Genomic DNA, 19,665 nt, shown 5'->3' on the forward strand with positions numbered 1-19,665 from the left:
CTGTGAAAGATGATACAAGATGTAATCTGTACTTTGGAGAAGCAAGTCGTCCAGTCCAAAATCTAGCTGTCTCCAAGGAAAGCAGCAGAAAAAGCAAACAGAGGTTCTGCCACTTTTATGTCCCAGTTGCTGATTTTTTGAAGCATCTACTTCTTGTTCAACAAAAGGATGCCAGCTGTGATTACAGTTTGGAAAGTGAACCCAAGTCTTTGTCACCTCGCAGTGATAGATACAACATGAAAGGTAAGTCAAAGAGAAACATAGCCTGTTTTAGTGTATATGATGCTACTTTTGAAATTAATAAAACATTAATTAAATAAACTGCTACTGAATGTTGAAGTTGACATAACTTTACAAAGTGTGCCTTAGTCGCTGTATAATTATTCCATCTTTTCTTGTAGTTGATCTGATTAATTTGACTGAATTCTGTTCAGTTTATTGAATTTCAGCCTGTTTGTCCATTAAAATTCAAAATTAATAGAACTGGTGGTTATTAGAGTGCAGCTGTGCCAGAAGATGTGAATAAAGTCACAGTTCAGCTATGATTAAACTCTTAGTAAGCCTTTTTGTAAGAGTTGTAAATATTAACCGTGTTGAGCATTTAGCTCAGCATGTGCTAGTGGTGAGCAAGGCTGCAGCTGAGGTTGACATGAAATCATTAATAATGTACTTGGTCACAACCCTCTGATCTCCTACACAGATCTCATCTGTTTTTAATATTCAACCATTGTTGTCATTTCCCAAGAAGGGGTAGTTTACAAAGACATACAGTGGTGTAAAAAAGTGTTTGCTACCTTCCTTTTTTTCTATTTTTCAAACACATTTAAATATTAGACAAAGAAAACACAAGTAGTCAAAAAATGCAGTTTCTAAATGAATGTGTTTATTATTAAAGACTGCTGTGTATTTTTGTTAATTTCCTGTTTTATAGGTGTTTTACTCTGGCTCTGAAAAAGATCCTGAATTTCAGGATTTCAATTAATGTTTGTAGTTCAGTTTAACAAACATGACAGTTCTGACTGAACAGAGAACTCAAACTGTCCGGAGGGGAAGAGGAGAAAATGCAGTTAAGCGACCTGTAGAAACGAAGCAAAGGAGTTACGAGAGACTGCACAAGGAATAAGTTAGAGAGCTTACTTGCCACACATTTACTAGAGGCTTGGGAGAGGTACTTAAGGCTGGACATTGAAGTGGGGACAACGTGGACCCCAGGCAGCACAGGTGAAGTGAGGTAGCATGGAGAGTTAGCCAGGATAACTCCAGACTGAGAATGGCTGGGCAGTGAAGCAGAAGAGACGACGATCCGTGAATGTCGTGCAAATCAAAGTAGTACATAGAAGCCGGTTGATGATTTACCACTTATGGCCGAGACAACAATCCGACACCCGAGAGCTGTCACGCTGCTCCTTAAATACCCGGCAGATGACTCCCAATGCACCACAGGCAAACACAAGAAAACCAACCAACACAATCACCCATCAAAGCATAGACACATTCATTTATATACACAAACCCATTTTTTTTTAAATTCTAGATATTTTGGAGAAAGAATCACCAACAACCAAAGTGAACTCACCATGTACCATGACCACAGGTAGGACAGGCTATACATCTAAGTATCATACAGAACATTATGAATGCTTTCTTTAGATTTTTAAAAAATACTTTCTTCCCTGAAGTGCCCCACAGCAATCCCAGTGCTTCCAATAATACCACTCCTGTAACCCCACCATCAGGTAACTAAATCACTGATGTGGTATGTGTGACAGTAATTAATCAGAAATAGAAAAGTCTGTTAATCTGAGCCCTACAATCAGTGTGACCTAAGAACATGGCATGAGTAGAGATGATAATGTGTGATTTTGTTATGAGTGCATGAAAAATGCAAAAACACGAAAAAACATTTTTAATGTTTCTGTTTCACTTCAGAAGTTCCAAAACTTCAAAAGCCTGAATCAAACCATACCTCACAAAAGAAAACATCAGGTAAGTAAAAATAATTAAACCATTTATAAAGTACATAATATTTTCGTTATTAATATTGTAATACTGTATGTTTTAACCAGATTTTTTTATATACCATGATACAGCAGCTGTGTGTACTTTGTGCATTGATTAAATTCTCGGCATGTTAACATTTTAAGTTCATTCAGATCTCAGAGTGTTCACTCTGAGTTAAGCATATCCATGATTAGAAAAAGAAAGTCATCATCAGTTGAACTCCACAACAAGGACACATCCTTGTAATGAGTATATAAAGGACCATGTGGCCATTTTAATTCTGATACAACTGGGGAGGATTCATCATTAAATCTGTTTGTAAATAAATACAAAACTATTGTTTTTCATCCTCACTTTTATAGAGTATTTTGTGATTTCTGAAATAAAAATGCTGAATAAGATTTACAGAAAAGCACTGCTTTAATTTTCCAAAGTAAAACCATTAATAACTTGATAAATGAAAAATAGCAACTTTCACTGAGAGATGTTGACTCTTACAGCCATAACAGAAATACTTTACTTTTCGACTGATAATAATAAGAGATAAGCAACAATAACTGCTTTATATGAAAAACAAACAAAACAAAAAAATACACAGCAGCTTTCAGTCTTTAATGAGTGTGAAGTTTTATCAGTAAAGGAAAACATGTTATAAATAATACATGTTGGTCAGGTGGATATAAGATATTTTAGTATGATTTTTGATGGATGGGTCATTTTAAATAAGATGTACAGATGATGTGGTAATAAAGTCATTTCTACAGTAAGATACAGCAAATGTTTCCTGTGCAAAAAACCTGCTCACACAGTTAGAGAGAAGTAGACTAGATATTATTTTGAGCTGATAATAAATCCACAGTGTCCACTGGCTCTGTCCTTTCTTTACCACTGAATGATAATAAAAGGTCTCATCTTAGATACCTTTTATTAGTAGAATAACAATATGATTTCAATAATTTCTCTTCTTGGGTTAATAATTAACTCTGTCCATGTGACTGTAAGTGCAACACCACAGGCACCAAGCACCAGAGAAATACAAAGATGAGAACGATAAATATTTAACAGACATATAAAACATTTTCAGTAAAGACTCAGAGTAAAGGTGGAGGTAAAAACTAATTTTATAATTTGTGACAGTTCCCCAAATACTCCAGTTTGAAACAAAGTGGGGGATGACTGATTAACTTATTTTGCATTTAGGGTGGAAATGCTGCAGTACTGTGATAGTAAATTTGTTTTTAGTTCCAAAATTGCTTCTTTTAAAATGACTGTGTGAAAGGAAAAAACTTGTCATGTTGATTTATTTGTCTTCTTTTACTCTGTTGTGAAAAGCAGAATCAAGAGCGACCACCACAAAGTCAACATCTACCACAGCCACAGGTAGGACATAGAGTACATTTAAATATCAATCCAGATCACTTCTTTTTTTCACACCACTTCTTAAAATGATCTTAAACATGTTTGTGGATTTATGCAGCAAAACCGCAGCAAAATACTTCCACCTCTACCACTTCTGTGAACTCACCGTCTAAGTCAGGTAACTGATGTGTTTTGTGTGACAATTGTTGATAGCACATTTAAATAGTTAGCGTCAGCCTTACAGTTAGTGCGACCTCTGTAGTCAAAACATGTGACGATTTTTGAGTGGTAAGATTGTTAGGTATGCATCAAAAATTCAGACATAAGCATAAACATTTGCTAAAATGTACTTCTGAGCAGCTGAGCCATTAATTTAGCAATGTTTTTTTTTCATCATAAATTTGTAACTTCCTGCAGGTAAAGAAAGAACCTGTCCGTGTAAAAGCAGAGGAACTAAGTAGAGTGACAACAGTTTTTTTCTTTTTATGGCTGAAATTACAAAATATTTACTGAAGTAATTCTGTCCTCAGAGTTAGCATCAGTTTTCCAGTTAGACGCACAGTGAACATGCTCACACAGTCAGGCACAGAAGTTACATTAACTTGATTTCTATTATAATTACGACTGTCTACTGTTTGGTCTCTGCTGTTATTTTGTTCCTCTGAGGTACGGGGATTTCTAAAACTGAAATAACACAGAAAAAATAAATAAACCAACACAATTTTATCAGAGCAAAGCCTACATGATTTCTCTGTATAACAAAAGTTGTAATCATTAAATTCTCTTAGCTTAATTATTGTTCCCGTGACTGCTGACCAAGAAAACTAGAAGTACTGTTTTGAGTGTGACACTGAAAATAACCACCAGAGGGACACAAAGACAAGAACTATTCAGCATCTCCAGACATTTGCACTCATATTATGTCTGCACTAAATTTACAACAATACACAAAATATTAGAATTTGGAACAAAGCGGTGGATCAACTGATTAACTAACAATACTGCTGGGAAAGAAATAGTTAGTCATTAATGTGATAATACTTTTGATTATTAGTTCAAAATGACTTGATAACTCAATCACACAATCACTATAAATAAAGTCTTTAACATTTTTTGTGTATTTATGCAGCAGAATCAAGTCTCACGGCACCCAGGGCTTCCATTTCTACCAGTACTGTGGACGTATCATCAGGTAACTAAATTACTGAGGTTTTATGCATTGTAGCATTATTTAATCAGAATTTATTGATTTTTCTTTATTAATGCAATTCTCCTCAAAGCAGAGACATAGAGCTTTGGTGTAATATATTGTTTTGTTTAGTTTTTAAATATGCTTTTATTCTAAACATTGTAGAAGAAGTCTCAAGAAAAACAAACACAAAATCATCATTTACCTTGACCACAGGTACGACATACAATTCATGTGAATATTAACACTGATCATCACACATCACTTCTTAAATCTTAGATCTTAAACATTTCTGGTGCTTTTACAGCAGAATCGAGTCTCAGCAGTTTCAGTGCTTCCACTTCTCCCACTTCTGTCATCTCACCATCAGGTAATTAAATTACTGATGTATTATTTGTGACAATAGTTAATAAGAAATCAGAACACACATTAATCTCTTTTTCAGTTAGAGATGAGATGTGTTTGTGGTTTCCTAAACAGGAATGTGGACACTGACTGTGGTGCTGGTCGTCATTGGTTCTGGTGTAACTGTGGGTGCCATCTTATTGGTACTGGCACTTTTCAGATCTAAAAGAAGAACTGGTGAGATCTCAATCAGTTAATATGTGAAAGTGTGCAGATGTATATGATAGTTAGAGTGTAATATTAACATTTCACACTCAGTGGATTAATACCGACTACAGTGTCTTCTTCTTAAAAGCAGTTTTGTAGTCAGATTTGTTGTTAAAGGCTGTTCTGTTTCACAGACGTCTCACTGAATCAGAGCTTGTCAGTTTGTAATTAATGGCTGTAAAGCTGATCTGACCCCAGCAGACTAACTGTCTCTTCTTTATTGCTGTTTATTCCAGAAGGATATTCTCTAAAGAGGCAAGAAACCTGTTTTCAGCAAGTATTTTTTTGTTATCACTTGTATAGACAGAAGTTAAACTTACTGACTTTAGATTTTCTTATTCTGCAACTAAACAGAATTATTGGAAGAGTTGTGGATTAAATGCCTTGCTCAGGGGCAGCGGGGCACTTCAGGGCAGAAAGTCCATTCACTTTCCTGTATCAAAAAACAGTCTTTAAAGTACTAACCAAACAGAGTAATATGATGGATCTATGGAGAATATTCAGCATTTATATGATTTTTGTTTAATTTTTAAATTAATTTTCCTTTTTTATGTTTAGGACAAGAACCAGCATCCAAGGTACTGAATTCATTCAGTTGCAGCATCAATGTGTTGTTGATTTATACTTTATATAATATTAGGACAGTATTTATACACTTGTTAACTGAGCTTTATTATTTACCTACTGCTGCAGATGACTTTGTGTGCATGACAAATATTGACCCTGGAAGAATGGTAAATAAACTAAAATTATTGTCAAATTCTACACTAATATAACAAAACATTCAAAAATTGAAATGCAAGAGGTTTAAGGGTAGGTTAACTTTAATGTATTATTAATGGATTTTCTCATTTAATGTCCTCTTTCCTGCTGCATAAAGTTACCTGAAGGTGATGATGGAGCCTACAGTGTGATCACTTCAATACCTGATGCTAGCTGTGCTACCGGTGAGCTGTTTTTATTTATTTATTTATTTTTATTTTCCTTTTTGTTTTACACCTACTTAAACACTCTAGTGCAGGGTGGAAGACAAATTTCAATATTGTAATTATATTATTATACCACAGCTGTGGGAACATGTTTTATGTGGGGGCAGGGGTTTTTGAAGGGATGACATGTGTGAAAACTGGGGGTACCTCAACAGCAATATGAAAATAGATATTTATATAAATGTTGTAAATTGTACATTGTTATGCATGTTTGATGAAACGTGTTTGAAAAGTAGTTCAATATGGCAGCACTTTATCTGCAAAGACCTTGTAACATAACACACAACTACACAGTTTTTAATTATATTTGTGGACATTCACCATCCACCAGGGGGTGCTGCAGGACCCTGAGTGTCCCTAATCCCTGCAGTCCCTACTGCTATATAGAGAATGTACAATATGGTAAATGGCCTGTATTTGTATAGCGCTTTACTAGTCCCTAAGGACCCCAAAGCGCTTTACACATCCAGTCATCCACCCATTCACACACTGGTGATGGCAAGCTACATTGTAGCCACAGCCACCCTGGGGCGTACTGACAGAGGCAAGGCTGCCGGACACTGGCGCCACTGGGCCCTCTGACCACCACCAGTAGGCAACGGGTGAAGTGTCTTGCGACCGACACAATGACCGAGACTGTCCGAGCCGGGGCAACCTTCCGATTACAAGGCGAACTCTTGAGCCACGATCGCCCCATAGATTCCTCAGTTTATCTGCAGGTTTAGTTGTTTAGTTGCTGTGTTTCTTTCAAAGTATGACAAAGTGAATACTATATCATATAAAGAGTTGCACCAATGAAAAAGCAAATCTTTCAGCTACATTGTTGCTTTTATCTGTTGCATGAAAAACACCAACAAAAGATCCCAATGTTTCAGGTCCTCTTAAAGAAAAAAAAATAGTGAAATGACAGTAACATGTGGTGTATGCCCTTCAGTACATGGGGAAGTACACCAGGTCATATTTGTGCAGGAATAGAACAAAACTGTATTACTTCAGTTCTTCTTGCACTTTGTATCTGTCTAAAAACAGCAGTTTTAGGTTGTGATTCTCTTAATTGCAGGTGCTGAGAAACTGAACAAACAAGAAAGGAAAGAGCAAGATGTAAGTGAGACAAAGGTTCAGTAATTAAGATGTTTGTTATTTGGCTTTGAAGATGCAAGACGTAAATGACTCTTACAGCTGTGTTCTTTCTTTTCTAGTTTGATATTTATCATCCATACGCCACCATCTCTGAGAAACCAGCGGCACCAGTCTCACAGGACATGACCTACAGCATGCTGCAGGCACATTGATGATGCTTATTATTTTATTTTCAGTAATGGAACCAAATACTCACTGTCACTCTGTCAGTACTGGAAATGTTTTTTGTCCCTTGAACAAACTGTATTCTACAGAAGCTGCAAGTTAAGATTGAAACCGTGTTTTTGTTCTAATCAATGTTAGCACAACATTCTGTAATTGGATATATTCTGCCTGGTTAATGTCAAATTGCTATCTGTGTTTGGCTCAAAATTTTTGCACAGCATTTTTCCTGAAACTATTTTTTTTTGCATATAGTGTAATGACCCTTTTCCACTTTTGTATTTTATTCTATTAAATATTTGTTAGACACTGGCAGGAGGCTGCTTTTGTATCTGGGTTAGGAACAGTAGGGGTTACTTTTTTTGTTTTTGTTGCTTTTGCTTTGACCAGAGCTGAGGGCCTAAAGTGGCCGTGGCTGGGCTGTAACGGTGGAGACTTTCTCTTCAGTGGTTAGTGGTTGTCAGTGCAGCCCTGGTTTGAACTGCACTGTAGTAACAGTGTGTGTAAAACTGAGATGTACATTCGAGGTAAAGTAATTCCCTGGACCTCTGCTTACAGGAAAACCCACAATACTGAACTGGGATTCAAACATGTGTGAATATTTTTAAAATGAATATTAGTAAAATAACTTCTTAAGGTCTTAATCAAGTATAACTGTGTGTTATTTGTACTGGTTTGAAATAAATATTCTCTTGGTTAAATTCCCATTATTAAAACTCTTGAGCTCTTTACTGCCGCATGTTGCCACACAGACATCTGGGAAACTAAGCCCATAGCAACAGAAATGACACAAATGTAGTCATGCTTGTCTTTATTTCACTTCCTTTCTTGTTCTTTGATCTAAATAAAACTCATAAGTAGTTTCAAAGGGCTGTTCATGTTCATTTGCTCCGCCATGTAAAAGCATTCATTGTTGCTGTAGTTTTCCTGTGAAGTTCCTTAAACTGGAACATCAACCTTTACAAAGTCAGACTTTCACATGTGTTCTGCACAGTCACAGTAATCTTCTTCATCATGGCTGGACACCTTCTGTTTGTCATCCTCATGTGTAAGTTAAACCTCTTGTAACCATTTTTATATCTTTTGGTGCTTCCTTGTTTATATTTTTAACTGATAAACTAACGTGTGGAATCAAAAACTAAAACTTCCTCAGCAGGACGATTCCCTGTAATATTGAAAAGACAGTTTGTTGTATTAATGAGTCATACATGCCTCCAGTACGTTGTTGACAGACTTTCTTTCCAACAGCTTTCGTTCATGAAATTCAAGCACAAGGTGAGTCCCTGATGTTGTACTTTTCACAAAGATTTTCTTTGACTGCATATTTGTTTTTTATTAAAACCAAAAATTACCTATTAGATCAAAAATTTCTTTACCTCTAATTTTTCAGCTCTTTTTCCACCAACACTGACAGTGAACACAGCAGTGATCTCAGAGACGGACTCGGTCACGTTACACTGTCAGGCACCAACATCTGTTTCAGTTCATCAGTGTTTTTTCTACACGGTGAGCAAAAATACTTCCAAAGCCTTCTCATGCCGGCAGAATTTCACTGCAACAGAACTGCTGTTAATGTCACATCACAGTTCACCCGCTGAAGTTAAAGTGAGATGTTTTTACACTGGAGACCTTAATTCAACGTCTGCTGACAGTGAACCATCCTCCATCACCATACAAAGTGAGAGACTGCTCTTCCTGTGACTGGATAAGTTATCATACAGTGTGTTAGACATTATTATCTTTATAAAGCTGCAGGTTTTCTTTCACAAAACTTTTTTAGGAGTGTTGTTCTTACATATTTTCTTACAACACCAAAGACAGCACACAGGAATCTAAACATGACCAGTTACAGTTAATTACAAAATGTGTTGCAGTTCAGCTTTTATGAACACCAGTATTGTTATTGTTGTGCTGGTAAAACATACAATATTCTTGTATATTAATGGGACTTGATTAATCATCATGTAGGTCAAACACCACAGATGAGTGTCCAGCTTTTTAATGGGGAACATGTTCGGTTTGTTTGCTCTCTGCCTGGATCTGTGAAAGACGATACAAGATGTAATCTGTACTTTGGAGAAGCAAGTCGTCTAGTCCTCACAGCAGCTGTCGGGAAGAATAGCAAGACAAAAACCAAACAGAGGTTCTGCCAGTTTTATGTCTCAATTGATGATTTTTTGAGATATCTACATTTTGTTCAACAAAAAGATGCCAGCTGTGATTACACTTTGAAAAGGGAACCCAGGTCTTTGTCTCCTCGCAGTGATCGATACAACTTAACAGGTAAGTCAAAGATAAACAGACTTTATAGCGCAGATGCTACTTTAATTAATTAAAATGATGAAAATGACTAAAATAAAAGTATACAAAGTATTTTTCTCTAAAAATGTTTTTTAGTTGTTACTCGCAAGATTTCATTTCATTTCACTGGCCACGACCTTAGATGTGAAAAAGAATAGATCCAGATTAGCAGTCTCTTGGAACGTAGGAAGAGTTGAGCTTTGATGATATTGTCAGTATATTAACATGCTTACAGTAGAAGTGGGTGGCACAGTGGGTAGTTTTTACACTGGATACTCTTCCTGACACATCCTCAAAGGGATTTGTACAGTGGCTTGCAAAAGTATTCGGCCCCCTTGAACTTTCCCACATTTTGTCACATTACAGCCACAAACATGAATCAATTTTATTGGAATTCCACGTGAAAGACCAATACAAAGTGGTGTACACGTGAGAAGTGGAATGAAAATCATACATGATTCCAAACATTTTTTACAAATAAATAACTGCAAAGTGGGGTGTGCGTAATTATTCAGCCCCCTTTGGTCTGAGTGCAGTCAGTTGCCCATAGACATTGCCTGATGAGTTCTAATGACTAAATAGAGTGCGCCTGTGTGTAATCTAATGTCAGTACAAATACAGCTGCTCTGTGACGGCCTCAGAAGTTGTCTAAGAGAATATTGGGAGCAACAACACCATGAAGTACAAAGAACACACCAGACAGGTCAGGGATAAAGTTATTGAGAAATTTAAAGCAGGCTTAGGCTACAAAAAGATTTCCCAAGCCTTCAACATCCCATGTTCAAGCGATCATTCAGAAATGGAAGGTGTATGGCACAACTGTAAACCTACCAAGACAAGGCCGTCCACCTAAACTCACAGGCCGAACAAGGAGAGCGCTGATCAGAAATGTAGCCAAGAGGCCCATGGTGACTCTGGACGAGCTGCAGAGATCTACAGCTCAGGTGGGGGAATCTGTCCACAGGACAACTATTAGTCGTGCACTGCACAAAGTTGGCCTTTATGGAAGAGTGGCAAGAAGAAAGCCATTGTTAACAGAAAACCATAAGAAGTCCCGTTTGCAGTTTGCCACAAGCCATGTGGGGGACACAGCAAACATGTGGAAGAAGGTGCTCTGGTCTGATGAGACCAAAATGGAACTTTTTGGCCAAAATGCAAAACGCTATGTGTGGTGGAAAACTAACACTGCACATCACTCTGAACACACCATCCCCACTGTCAAATATGGTGGTGGCAGCATCAGGCTCTGGGGGTGCTTCTCTTCAGCAGGGACAGGGAAGCTGGTCAGAGTTGATGGGAAGATGGATGGAGCCAAATACAGGGCAATCTTGGAAGAAAACCTCTTGGAGTCTGCAAAAGACTTGAGACTGGGGCGGAGGTTCACCTTCCAGCAGGACAACGACCCTAAACATAAAGCCAGGGCAACAATGGAATGGTTTAAAACAAAACATACCCATGTGTTAGAATGGCCCAGTCAAAGTCCAGATCTAAATCCAATCGAGAATCTGTGGCAAGATCTGAAAACTGCTGTTCACAAACGCTGTCCATCTAATCTGACTGAGCTGGAGCTGTTTTGCAAAGAAGAATGGGCAAGAATTTCAGTCTCTAGATGTGCAAAGCTGGTAGAGACATACCCTAAAAGACTGGCAGCTGTAATTGCAGCAAAAGGTGGTTCTACAAAGTTTTGACTCAGGGGGCTGAATAATTACGCACACCCCACTTTTCAGTTATTTATTTGTAAAAAATGTTTGGAATCATGTATGATTTTCGTTCCACTTCTCACGTGTACACCACTTTGTATTGGTCTTTCATGTGGAATTCCAATAAAATTGATTCATGTTTGTGGCTGTAATGTGACAAAATGTGGGAAAGTTCAAGGGGGCCGAATACTTTTGCAAGCCCCTGTATCTTCTCCTGGGAGAGGAGGGTATCTGGGCATCTATTCGTAGGTGAATGTGTAAACCACAACAATATGCAGCCAGCACTTTCCAGGTTGTTAACATGACATGTTCAAATGTCTTTGTGTGTTAACATTCATTGTTGATTCATTCATTTATTGTTGTCATTATTGTTACATTTATTAAGTACTGAATTTAGGCAATTGGAATTTTTCTGACTACCAAATTACAATACAATACACCTTATGAGGTTAAAAATGACATTTTTGGTGTGGGATGAATTTCTATAACTGGAAACACTTCCTGGTGCAACTCTAGTATCTGTGTGGGAGTACACATGACCCTGCTCATGATACTTAGTTTGTTAGGCAAACAAACCCATAAACATTCAAAATACGCCAACCTTTGAAAGATTTGTTGAAAGGTTACTTTTTAAAAAAATTATAATTGTGTCTAAAGAATAAATAAATAAAATAAGAAGGACAGAACTGACAGATAGCTAAAACATTTCTTTTCCACATTTACAGTTGGTCAAATTTTTTTATACCTAAAATAAATTTGATATTGTATTTAGGTGAACAAAAAACTTTCATTAGCAGAAGAGTCTACAGTGTACAAGTATGTTTTCACAATTCATCGGGTTGTCCTTTATAAAATCAAGTGAAAGTTATCAGAACAGGACTTAAAGGGAGCAATTTAAACAGAACACATTTTGTTAGCATTTCACATTTCACTAAACATCTCAAGTAAAATTTTGCCTTAATGCCTAAACTTGTTTGTATTCATTATCTCAGGGCCATGAAAATCTACCAATTTAACAACACTATCAGATATTTCAGTATAGACCAAAAATTGTGGCTCCCATTGGGACAGATGTGACATTTAATAAAATAGTAAATGTGGTTTCAAAATGTTTGAATCACTTTTGAATTGATTGCATAAATAACAAAACCTTTATTTGTACACAAACCCATTTCCTTTTACTGTAGCTATTCTGGAAAGTGAATCACCAAAGACCAACAAACCGTCATCTATCATGACCACAGGTAGGACATGCAGTACACTTAACTAACAACCCAGAGTATCATCACACATCACTTCTTTTAAATGTCTTTAACATTTTATTGTCCATTTATGAAACAGAATCAAGTCTCAGCAAACTCAGTGCTTCAACTTCCACTTCAGTGAACTCACTGTCAGGTAAATAAATTACTGCTGTGGTGTTAGTAAAGTAGTAAATATTTTTTCTGTGATAATGTAAATCTGCCCAAATTAAAAATTAGACATTTCATTTTTCTGTTATATATTATTTTTCAAACTAAATATTCTGAAGACTGAAACAATGTGTAACAATTCAAATACTTGACATTTCATTCCCTTTACTTGGGTTGAATAATGTAAAGAAAAAAAAAGAAGCATGAATTTCTTTACAGAGAATAGTAACATTATAGTATTTATTTGATATTTTTTTTTATCTTAAAGGATTGGGTACTCTTAATCTAAACCCTACAACTGGTGTGAACACTCCTGTCAAAACAACTCAGTATATAACCTCACGAGACAGTACAACAGGTGAGACCGAGTGCATCAATAATGTGAAGATAAATTGAAATGTCCTTGTTTTATTTATGTCTCATTCAATTCTAAGAATGTTTAAAAAAAATCTCAACTCTAACTCTAAAATTCTGATGTTCATCAGGAACAGTAAATATTCACCATGTTCAGCATCTTAAATAAATGGCAGTACTTTGTAACCAGGGCTATAGCTGATGTTGAAATGAAGTTACTAATTTTGCTGGCACTTGGTCACAAACCCTCCAACACTGATGCAAATGACCAGATATGTTTTATCTGTAGATATTTTGTGTGTTTAATATTCTTTATTATGAATATTCATGATCATAGTTCTTTTTTTAAACTGTAGTTATTGTGGGAAGAGAATCAAGAATGACCAGCGCAAAAATGGCATTTAGTCTGGCCACAGGTAGGAAATACAATACATCGAAATATAATCCAGAACATCATCACACACAACTTCTTTAAAGAAACTAATTTTTTGTGCATTTTTTGAAACAGATTCGAGTCTCAGTACTCCTAGTGCTTCCAGTCCTACCACGTCTGTGAATTCTCCTTCAGGTAACTGCAGGGACAGTAGAATTGTAAAATATTGTATACAAATATATTTCTACATTAATGCAAACCAACTCAAAAAAATAAGCTAACACATGAATCAACTATTGCAGTACATGTTATTTCAGACTAACTGTGCAAATACACTGAACCTAACAACCGTAGGCAGCTTTTTGAAATTTTGATCCAAATTTTTTTTTTTCTAAACAGATTCATACAAGACTAATGCTACAATGACTATTACTACAGTCAAAGGTAAGACAAAGTGCAGTTAAACTGTACATATATAAAATAAATATTATAAAAGTCATCTGTTTTATCTGTTATTTCAAAAGTAAAAAGTTCTTCACCAGGTCCAACTTTTACTTGGTCTCATACTTCCACCCGTGCCACTGCTACCTCAGGTATCTATTTTTTTTTTTTTAAACAAAATGGTAACATACACTATATTATCAAAAGTGAAACTTACCTCACGGCACATTGTTAGTCAGTGGTGCTGTTTTCAGTCATTATACAGATGTACTGTTTATAATGTTGGGGAAACCTGCAGTCAGCTGAGAGGTCACATGAATGAGTGATGAAAAGTTTCTCCCACTGAAAACGTTACATCAACATTAACAGAATTAACTTTTTGCGATTACCAAAAGTGCATTCACATGCATACGAACTGGAGTGCCATCCCATTCTTAATTATTTTAAATCCTGTGGAGTGATTTTTCACACCATAGGGTTTAAAATGAAGTTGGCCCACTGTTTGCAGCCATAACAACTTTAACTCTTTTAGGAAAGCTTTCTGCAAGGTTTAGGGACGTATTTATGGGAACTTCCATTCTTCCATCAGCACATTTTGAGCTCGGACACTTCTGCTGGACAAGAAGGCCCGGCCTGGAATCTCTACTTTAATTCATCCCAAAGGTGTTCAGTCAGGTTTAGGTCAAGACTCTGTGCAGGCCAGTCAAGTCATTCCAAACCAAACTCACCCATCCAAATCTTTATGGTCATGGTCATGTTGGAACAGGAAGGGGACATCCACAAACTGTTCTGACTGTCAAAGTTAGAAGAATCAAATTTTTCAAAATGTATAGTGGACCCAAATGCAAACACAAAGGAACATGGACCAAAACTTGAATTAACAAAAAGTGAGCCATTTAATATAATATTTAAAATACAAAGCAAGGCACAAGGCAAATAAAGACAGGAATAAACCATAACCTAAACTGGGAAAACTAAAAATAAACATGAAAAACCCTAAACATGAAACTTAGTGTGGATACAAAGATACCTGGAACATGAGACATGGCACAAAAGCCAACAGATGACATGACCCTGAATAGAGAAAGCCAAAGGACTTAAAAATACAGAAGGATAATGAAAGGATGGGGAACAGGTGGGAACACAGCTGGGACAAATCAGACCTAATGAGACAAGGGGAAACAAAACTACACAAACTGCACACAGCACAGGGGGAGCATTTGCTGACCCAAATTTCTGATTTTATGTTACCTACCACTTTGCTGTCATTCCCAGTTGTTTCCATTTTGTTATAATACCACTAACAGACTGTGGAATATTCAGTAGCTAGGAGATTTCATGTCTAGATTAGGGGCATCCTATGAATGTACTCTTGTTGCAATTTAACACTATATAAATAAAACTTTTGGTGATATAGTGTATATAACATTATAATATTTATCATATATTTATATCCTAAAGGATCAGTTAGTGCTTATCCTAAACTGCTATTAGTGTGACAGCTGCTTTAAAAAGAACTGAAAGAAAAATGACATTTAAAAGATGTTATCACATGAGTTTCACAACTTCTCAATGTTTCTGTTTCATAGTGGGTCAGGCACGCCAGCCTGACAGTAGAGTAAACTCCTCTTCAAAAATATTACAATCAGGTAGGTAAACAACAATGTCTTCAACTCTTTCTCTTTGTACATGGCATTATAGTTATTAATAGAATTAATAAAAAAATAATAATAATGTATTAATGTCTCACAGTTTTTTTTAAGCAGTTTGGCTGGACCCACTGTGTCTACTTTTAATGGTTTTGGTTTTGAGTTAGAAGTGAAACTCTTGTTTGGCTTTCAAAGCAGAAGCATCGATATGGAAGTTGGCAGTAGCTGTGACTGGATTGGGAGTAACCATGGGTGTCATCTTACTGGTGCTGGGGCTTCTCACATTCAAAAGAAGAAGTGGTGAGGGCACATATGAAAGCATACAACTTTTTATGTTTATGTGTTTTAGAGATAGAATCTGCCTGTCAACCAAAAATAAGATAATATTACCATTGAAAGTTTAACCAAAATATGCATTTTTAAAAATTATCTTTTGAATGATCAGAAAACAGATAAAAAGCCCATGGTAGCAATGATTATTTCACTTAATCTATGCCATGAACAAGCAAATGAAAAATTTGCTCTGAAAAAAATCAATGTGGCTATTTCCTGTAGTTATAGGACAACATTATGAGAGCTCAAAGGGATTCACCCCCACTTTGAGAACCTGGAGCTCATGAAAGTTTTGTAATATAGTGATACATTTTTTTTATAGCTGCATTAAATATATGATAATAATTGTACATTAAAAAGATCATCTTATTCTGAAGAAGAAAAAAAGTTCAAGCAGAAATAGTTCATCATGCCTAATTTATACACGTGTAAAAAAATGTTATCAGTTTCATAGTTGTAAATGAACCTGTGACTTTAAAGCTAATCAAATGCTGATCAGACATTTCTTTACCACTACCCTTTCAGAAACATGTTCTCAAAGCAGGTAAGGAATATTTTCTCAGCAAACCTTAATAAGCTGTTTTCCTGTCATCATTCAGACAACCAGAAGTTGGTCTTATTTACTTCAGACCTTTTGTTATTTATCCAGTGAACAGAATCACTGGAGCAGTGGTGAATCAAATGCCTTGCTTGAGGGCAGGACGCCTAATAAATATGTCTCATAATATTGTTTTCTAATTCTCTTCAACAAATACACTTTTTTCTTGTGTAATGTAATGCAAACATTGTTTTCAAATTATTTTTAAACATTTTCTTCATTTATGTGTAGGACAAAGGCAACATCACCAGGTATTGTATACATTTAGCTGTCAGGCAGCATTACAAAACTATCAATCCATGTATTATGGTTTTTATTTTGTTGAGTTTTTCTTTTGTTACAGGTGATTTTATATCAATGACTAAAATGAACCAGGGAAGAATGGTAAACAAAATGTTTCAGTCAAATAAAAATACTCTTAATTAAAACAATCAATTTAAATACCCAGGACATAAAGTTGATTTTTCCCTGTTGTGTTAAGTTACCTGCAGGTAATGACGGAGGCTCCAGTGTGATCACTTCAGTACCTGATGACAACTGTCTTAATAGTAAGCTGTGTTTTGCCTCTAGTAATAAGATGGTGAAATTGTTGTACATGGTAGGGCTGTTCAATATAACGATATATATTGGATGACGATATGAAAACGTCTATCATTGCATATTACACTATCGTTTGTTTCGTGGTGTCGCAAAATAATCTGTTTATGGCAATATTTTTTCATTGTTTTGATGGTCACTGTAGAATTTCTCTCTTTCTCTTATATTTAATATAACCACACTACAGACGATCAAGCGACTGTTTTTATGCGTTGACGTTAGCAACAACCATGGTAAAACCGTTGCATCGTCCGCTTGTTTATTTTCCACATAAACCTTTCACAATAAAGCTCAAGATCCTGTTGAGATTTTTGTGATATATATCGTTGTTGGGACGATAAATATCTTGTATCGGGATATGAGATTTTGGTCATATCGCACAGCTGTAGTACATGGAGTAATTATTTATGTGTACCATTAGTTGTTTCTGAAAGTAACACAACATGATGACTGTTTAACAGTAATATTGTTAATATGCTCAAATCTTTATTTCATATCTATAGCATATTTAGTTATTACTGCTGACTAACTTTCAGTAACATAGTTGATTTTTTCCAGTGTATGACAAGGGAGCTTTGGCTTTGATAACATTTTACTACCTTGTGATAAGGAAAGCTACTTGACCACTAAAGAGCCTTTAAAATGTCCAAATTTAGAAGAACACTATGACATATACAGTTACAAGACAAACTTTGTGAACCCACTGGACTACATGTTGTTTTGCACTTGTGTGTGTGTGTGTGTGTGTGTGTGTGTGTGTGTGTGTGTGTGTGTGTGTGTGTGTGTGTGTGTGTGTGTGTTTGTGTGTGTGTGTGTTTTAATCTTGACTGAAAGAAATAATTTTTCAATGTTGTTCTCTTTCAGGAGAGAAACTAAACTTGGAGCAGACAAAAAATGAAGATGTAAGTTAGACCTGGTGTAGTAATAAATATGTCAGCTTCTCATCTTAATCAATGCTAATGACTAAAACGACATTACTCTTTCTCTTCTAGTCTGACATTTACCATGTGTACGCCACCATCTCTGAAGCAACAGATCCACCAGATTCACAGGACACGATATACAGCACACTGAATGCACACTGAAACACAGTGAAACATGTTTGGTGATGTTGTTAGTAAAATGTCTAAAATGATCTAAATCATGTCAAAGTGAGAAAAGTGTGACAGGTAATAGATGCAATCTTGCAAAAAATCTCGAGCTTGAATTGTTGTAGATTTTTTTTCTATTTAAAGATAACTGACATGATGATGATTTCAGCTTTAGTAATTTTAATAAGCGGAATCTAGAGGAATCTCTATCTTTACTGAGGGCTATGAAATACATCTCCCCTTAATCTTATCTGTACCCTGTCTGTTATTGCACAACTTAATAAAGCTGTTTAGTACTTTGAATGTATCCATATAATACAACTCCAGTATATAAATTTGTGTAGATGATGCTCTACTACTCTGAGTTGTGACAATAACATTAGCAGTTAGTCTTTTGTTACGTGCTGTGACTGCACACAGGCTTGTAAAAATAGGCAACATACAATTGACCCTCAGCCCACCAACCAGCTGCAGTTTTTAGGTCAGCACACAAGACCATTTTAGGCCAAAGATTATGATGGTGAAAAAATACAGGAAGAATAATGTACTGTAGCTGGTTGCTGCACTGCACAGCTGCTACAGTTTGCCTAGTAGTAACATAATCATGTGACATAAAACATTTAGTGATGATGATACTTTGTATCCACACAGGCAACAGAAGTAAAACAACGGGGAAGATCTGAAATTTACATTCAGTAAATAGAGATGTATGTTTTTGGTTCTAGGTTTCATTTGTGTGATATATCACTGTGAGATGTATAAGGAATATGTAGTTTTTCATTTTCCATTTCTGGTTCCTGGTTATTACACATAAACTAACACAGGTAATAAGCCACAGTATTTGTCGCGTGTTCTTTTTCTCTAGGATAAAGAAAGCACACACACACACACACACACACACACACACACACACACACACACACACACACACACACACACACACACACACACACAGTGTTGCTGACCTGACCTGTTACCCAGTTTCATGCACGTAAAGTAGCATCTATCTATGAGAGCTACTGTCTATGGCCTCGCTCTGTTTACTCCCACACTCCTTTCACTAAGTCTGCACAAAGAATTCTCAATCATGTGAATCTTTTCTACTTATTTTATTCTGAGGGCTCAGTAGCCCAATTTAACTATATTATTTTCAGTGCTCAGAATTTCAGTTAACTGTGAAAGTGATCTAAAATGTATTAAAAGCCCCAAACCACTTTTCTAATCCTCACACATTAAACATCCATTCATCGTCTTCGGCTTATCCGGGGCCGGGTCGCGGATAACGACATTAAACATATTTAAATAGTTTTGGTGGGTAAACTTACCATTTTCTTCTCAAAATATTATTATAATATTATTAATTG

General features: G+C 36.0%; 1 protein-coding gene across 2 annotated transcripts in view; it reads left to right on the forward strand.

Moving 5' to 3' along the window:
• The window catches only part of LOC146387150 (uncharacterized), a 37,330-nt gene extending 18,192 nt beyond the window's left edge, over positions 1 to 19,138 (forward strand). The window contains exons 1-19 of one of the 2 annotated variants that reach the window (XM_084928531.1): positions 8,355 to 8,500; positions 8,701 to 8,727; positions 8,843 to 9,130; positions 9,421 to 9,735; positions 12,641 to 12,697; positions 12,795 to 12,851; positions 13,134 to 13,223; positions 13,576 to 13,635; positions 13,728 to 13,787; positions 13,992 to 14,036; positions 14,117 to 14,185; positions 15,623 to 15,682; positions 15,878 to 15,982; positions 16,541 to 16,559; positions 16,845 to 16,864; positions 16,957 to 16,997; positions 17,095 to 17,161; positions 18,075 to 18,112; positions 18,203 to 19,138. In XM_084928531.1, coding sequence (XP_084784657.1) covers positions 8,467 to 8,500; positions 8,701 to 8,727; positions 8,843 to 9,130; positions 9,421 to 9,735; positions 12,641 to 12,697; positions 12,795 to 12,851; positions 13,134 to 13,223; positions 13,576 to 13,635; positions 13,728 to 13,787; positions 13,992 to 14,036; positions 14,117 to 14,185; positions 15,623 to 15,682; positions 15,878 to 15,982; positions 16,541 to 16,559; positions 16,845 to 16,864; positions 16,957 to 16,997; positions 17,095 to 17,161; positions 18,075 to 18,112; positions 18,203 to 18,295 — 1,545 coding nt within the window. In that variant the 5' untranslated portion in view covers positions 8,355 to 8,466 and the 3' untranslated portion in view covers positions 18,296 to 19,138. Of the gene's footprint in view, positions 1 to 8,354; positions 8,501 to 8,700; positions 8,728 to 8,842; positions 9,131 to 9,420; positions 9,736 to 12,640; positions 12,698 to 12,794; positions 12,852 to 13,133; positions 13,224 to 13,575; positions 13,636 to 13,727; positions 13,788 to 13,991; positions 14,037 to 14,116; positions 14,186 to 15,622; positions 15,683 to 15,877; positions 15,983 to 16,540; positions 16,560 to 16,844; positions 16,865 to 16,956; positions 16,998 to 17,094; positions 17,162 to 18,074; positions 18,113 to 18,202 lie in introns of those variants that run through there. The other variant, XM_084928530.1, reaches the window with a different exon arrangement.
• Positions 19,139 to 19,665: the final 527 nt, after the last annotated feature.

This window comes from Perissodus microlepis, chromosome 5, assembly GCF_051167445.1.
Source record: "Perissodus microlepis isolate ML-2025 ecotype Zambia chromosome 5, ASM5116744v1, whole genome shotgun sequence".
Classification (NCBI taxonomy): domain Eukaryota; kingdom Metazoa; phylum Chordata; class Actinopteri; order Cichliformes; family Cichlidae; genus Perissodus; species Perissodus microlepis.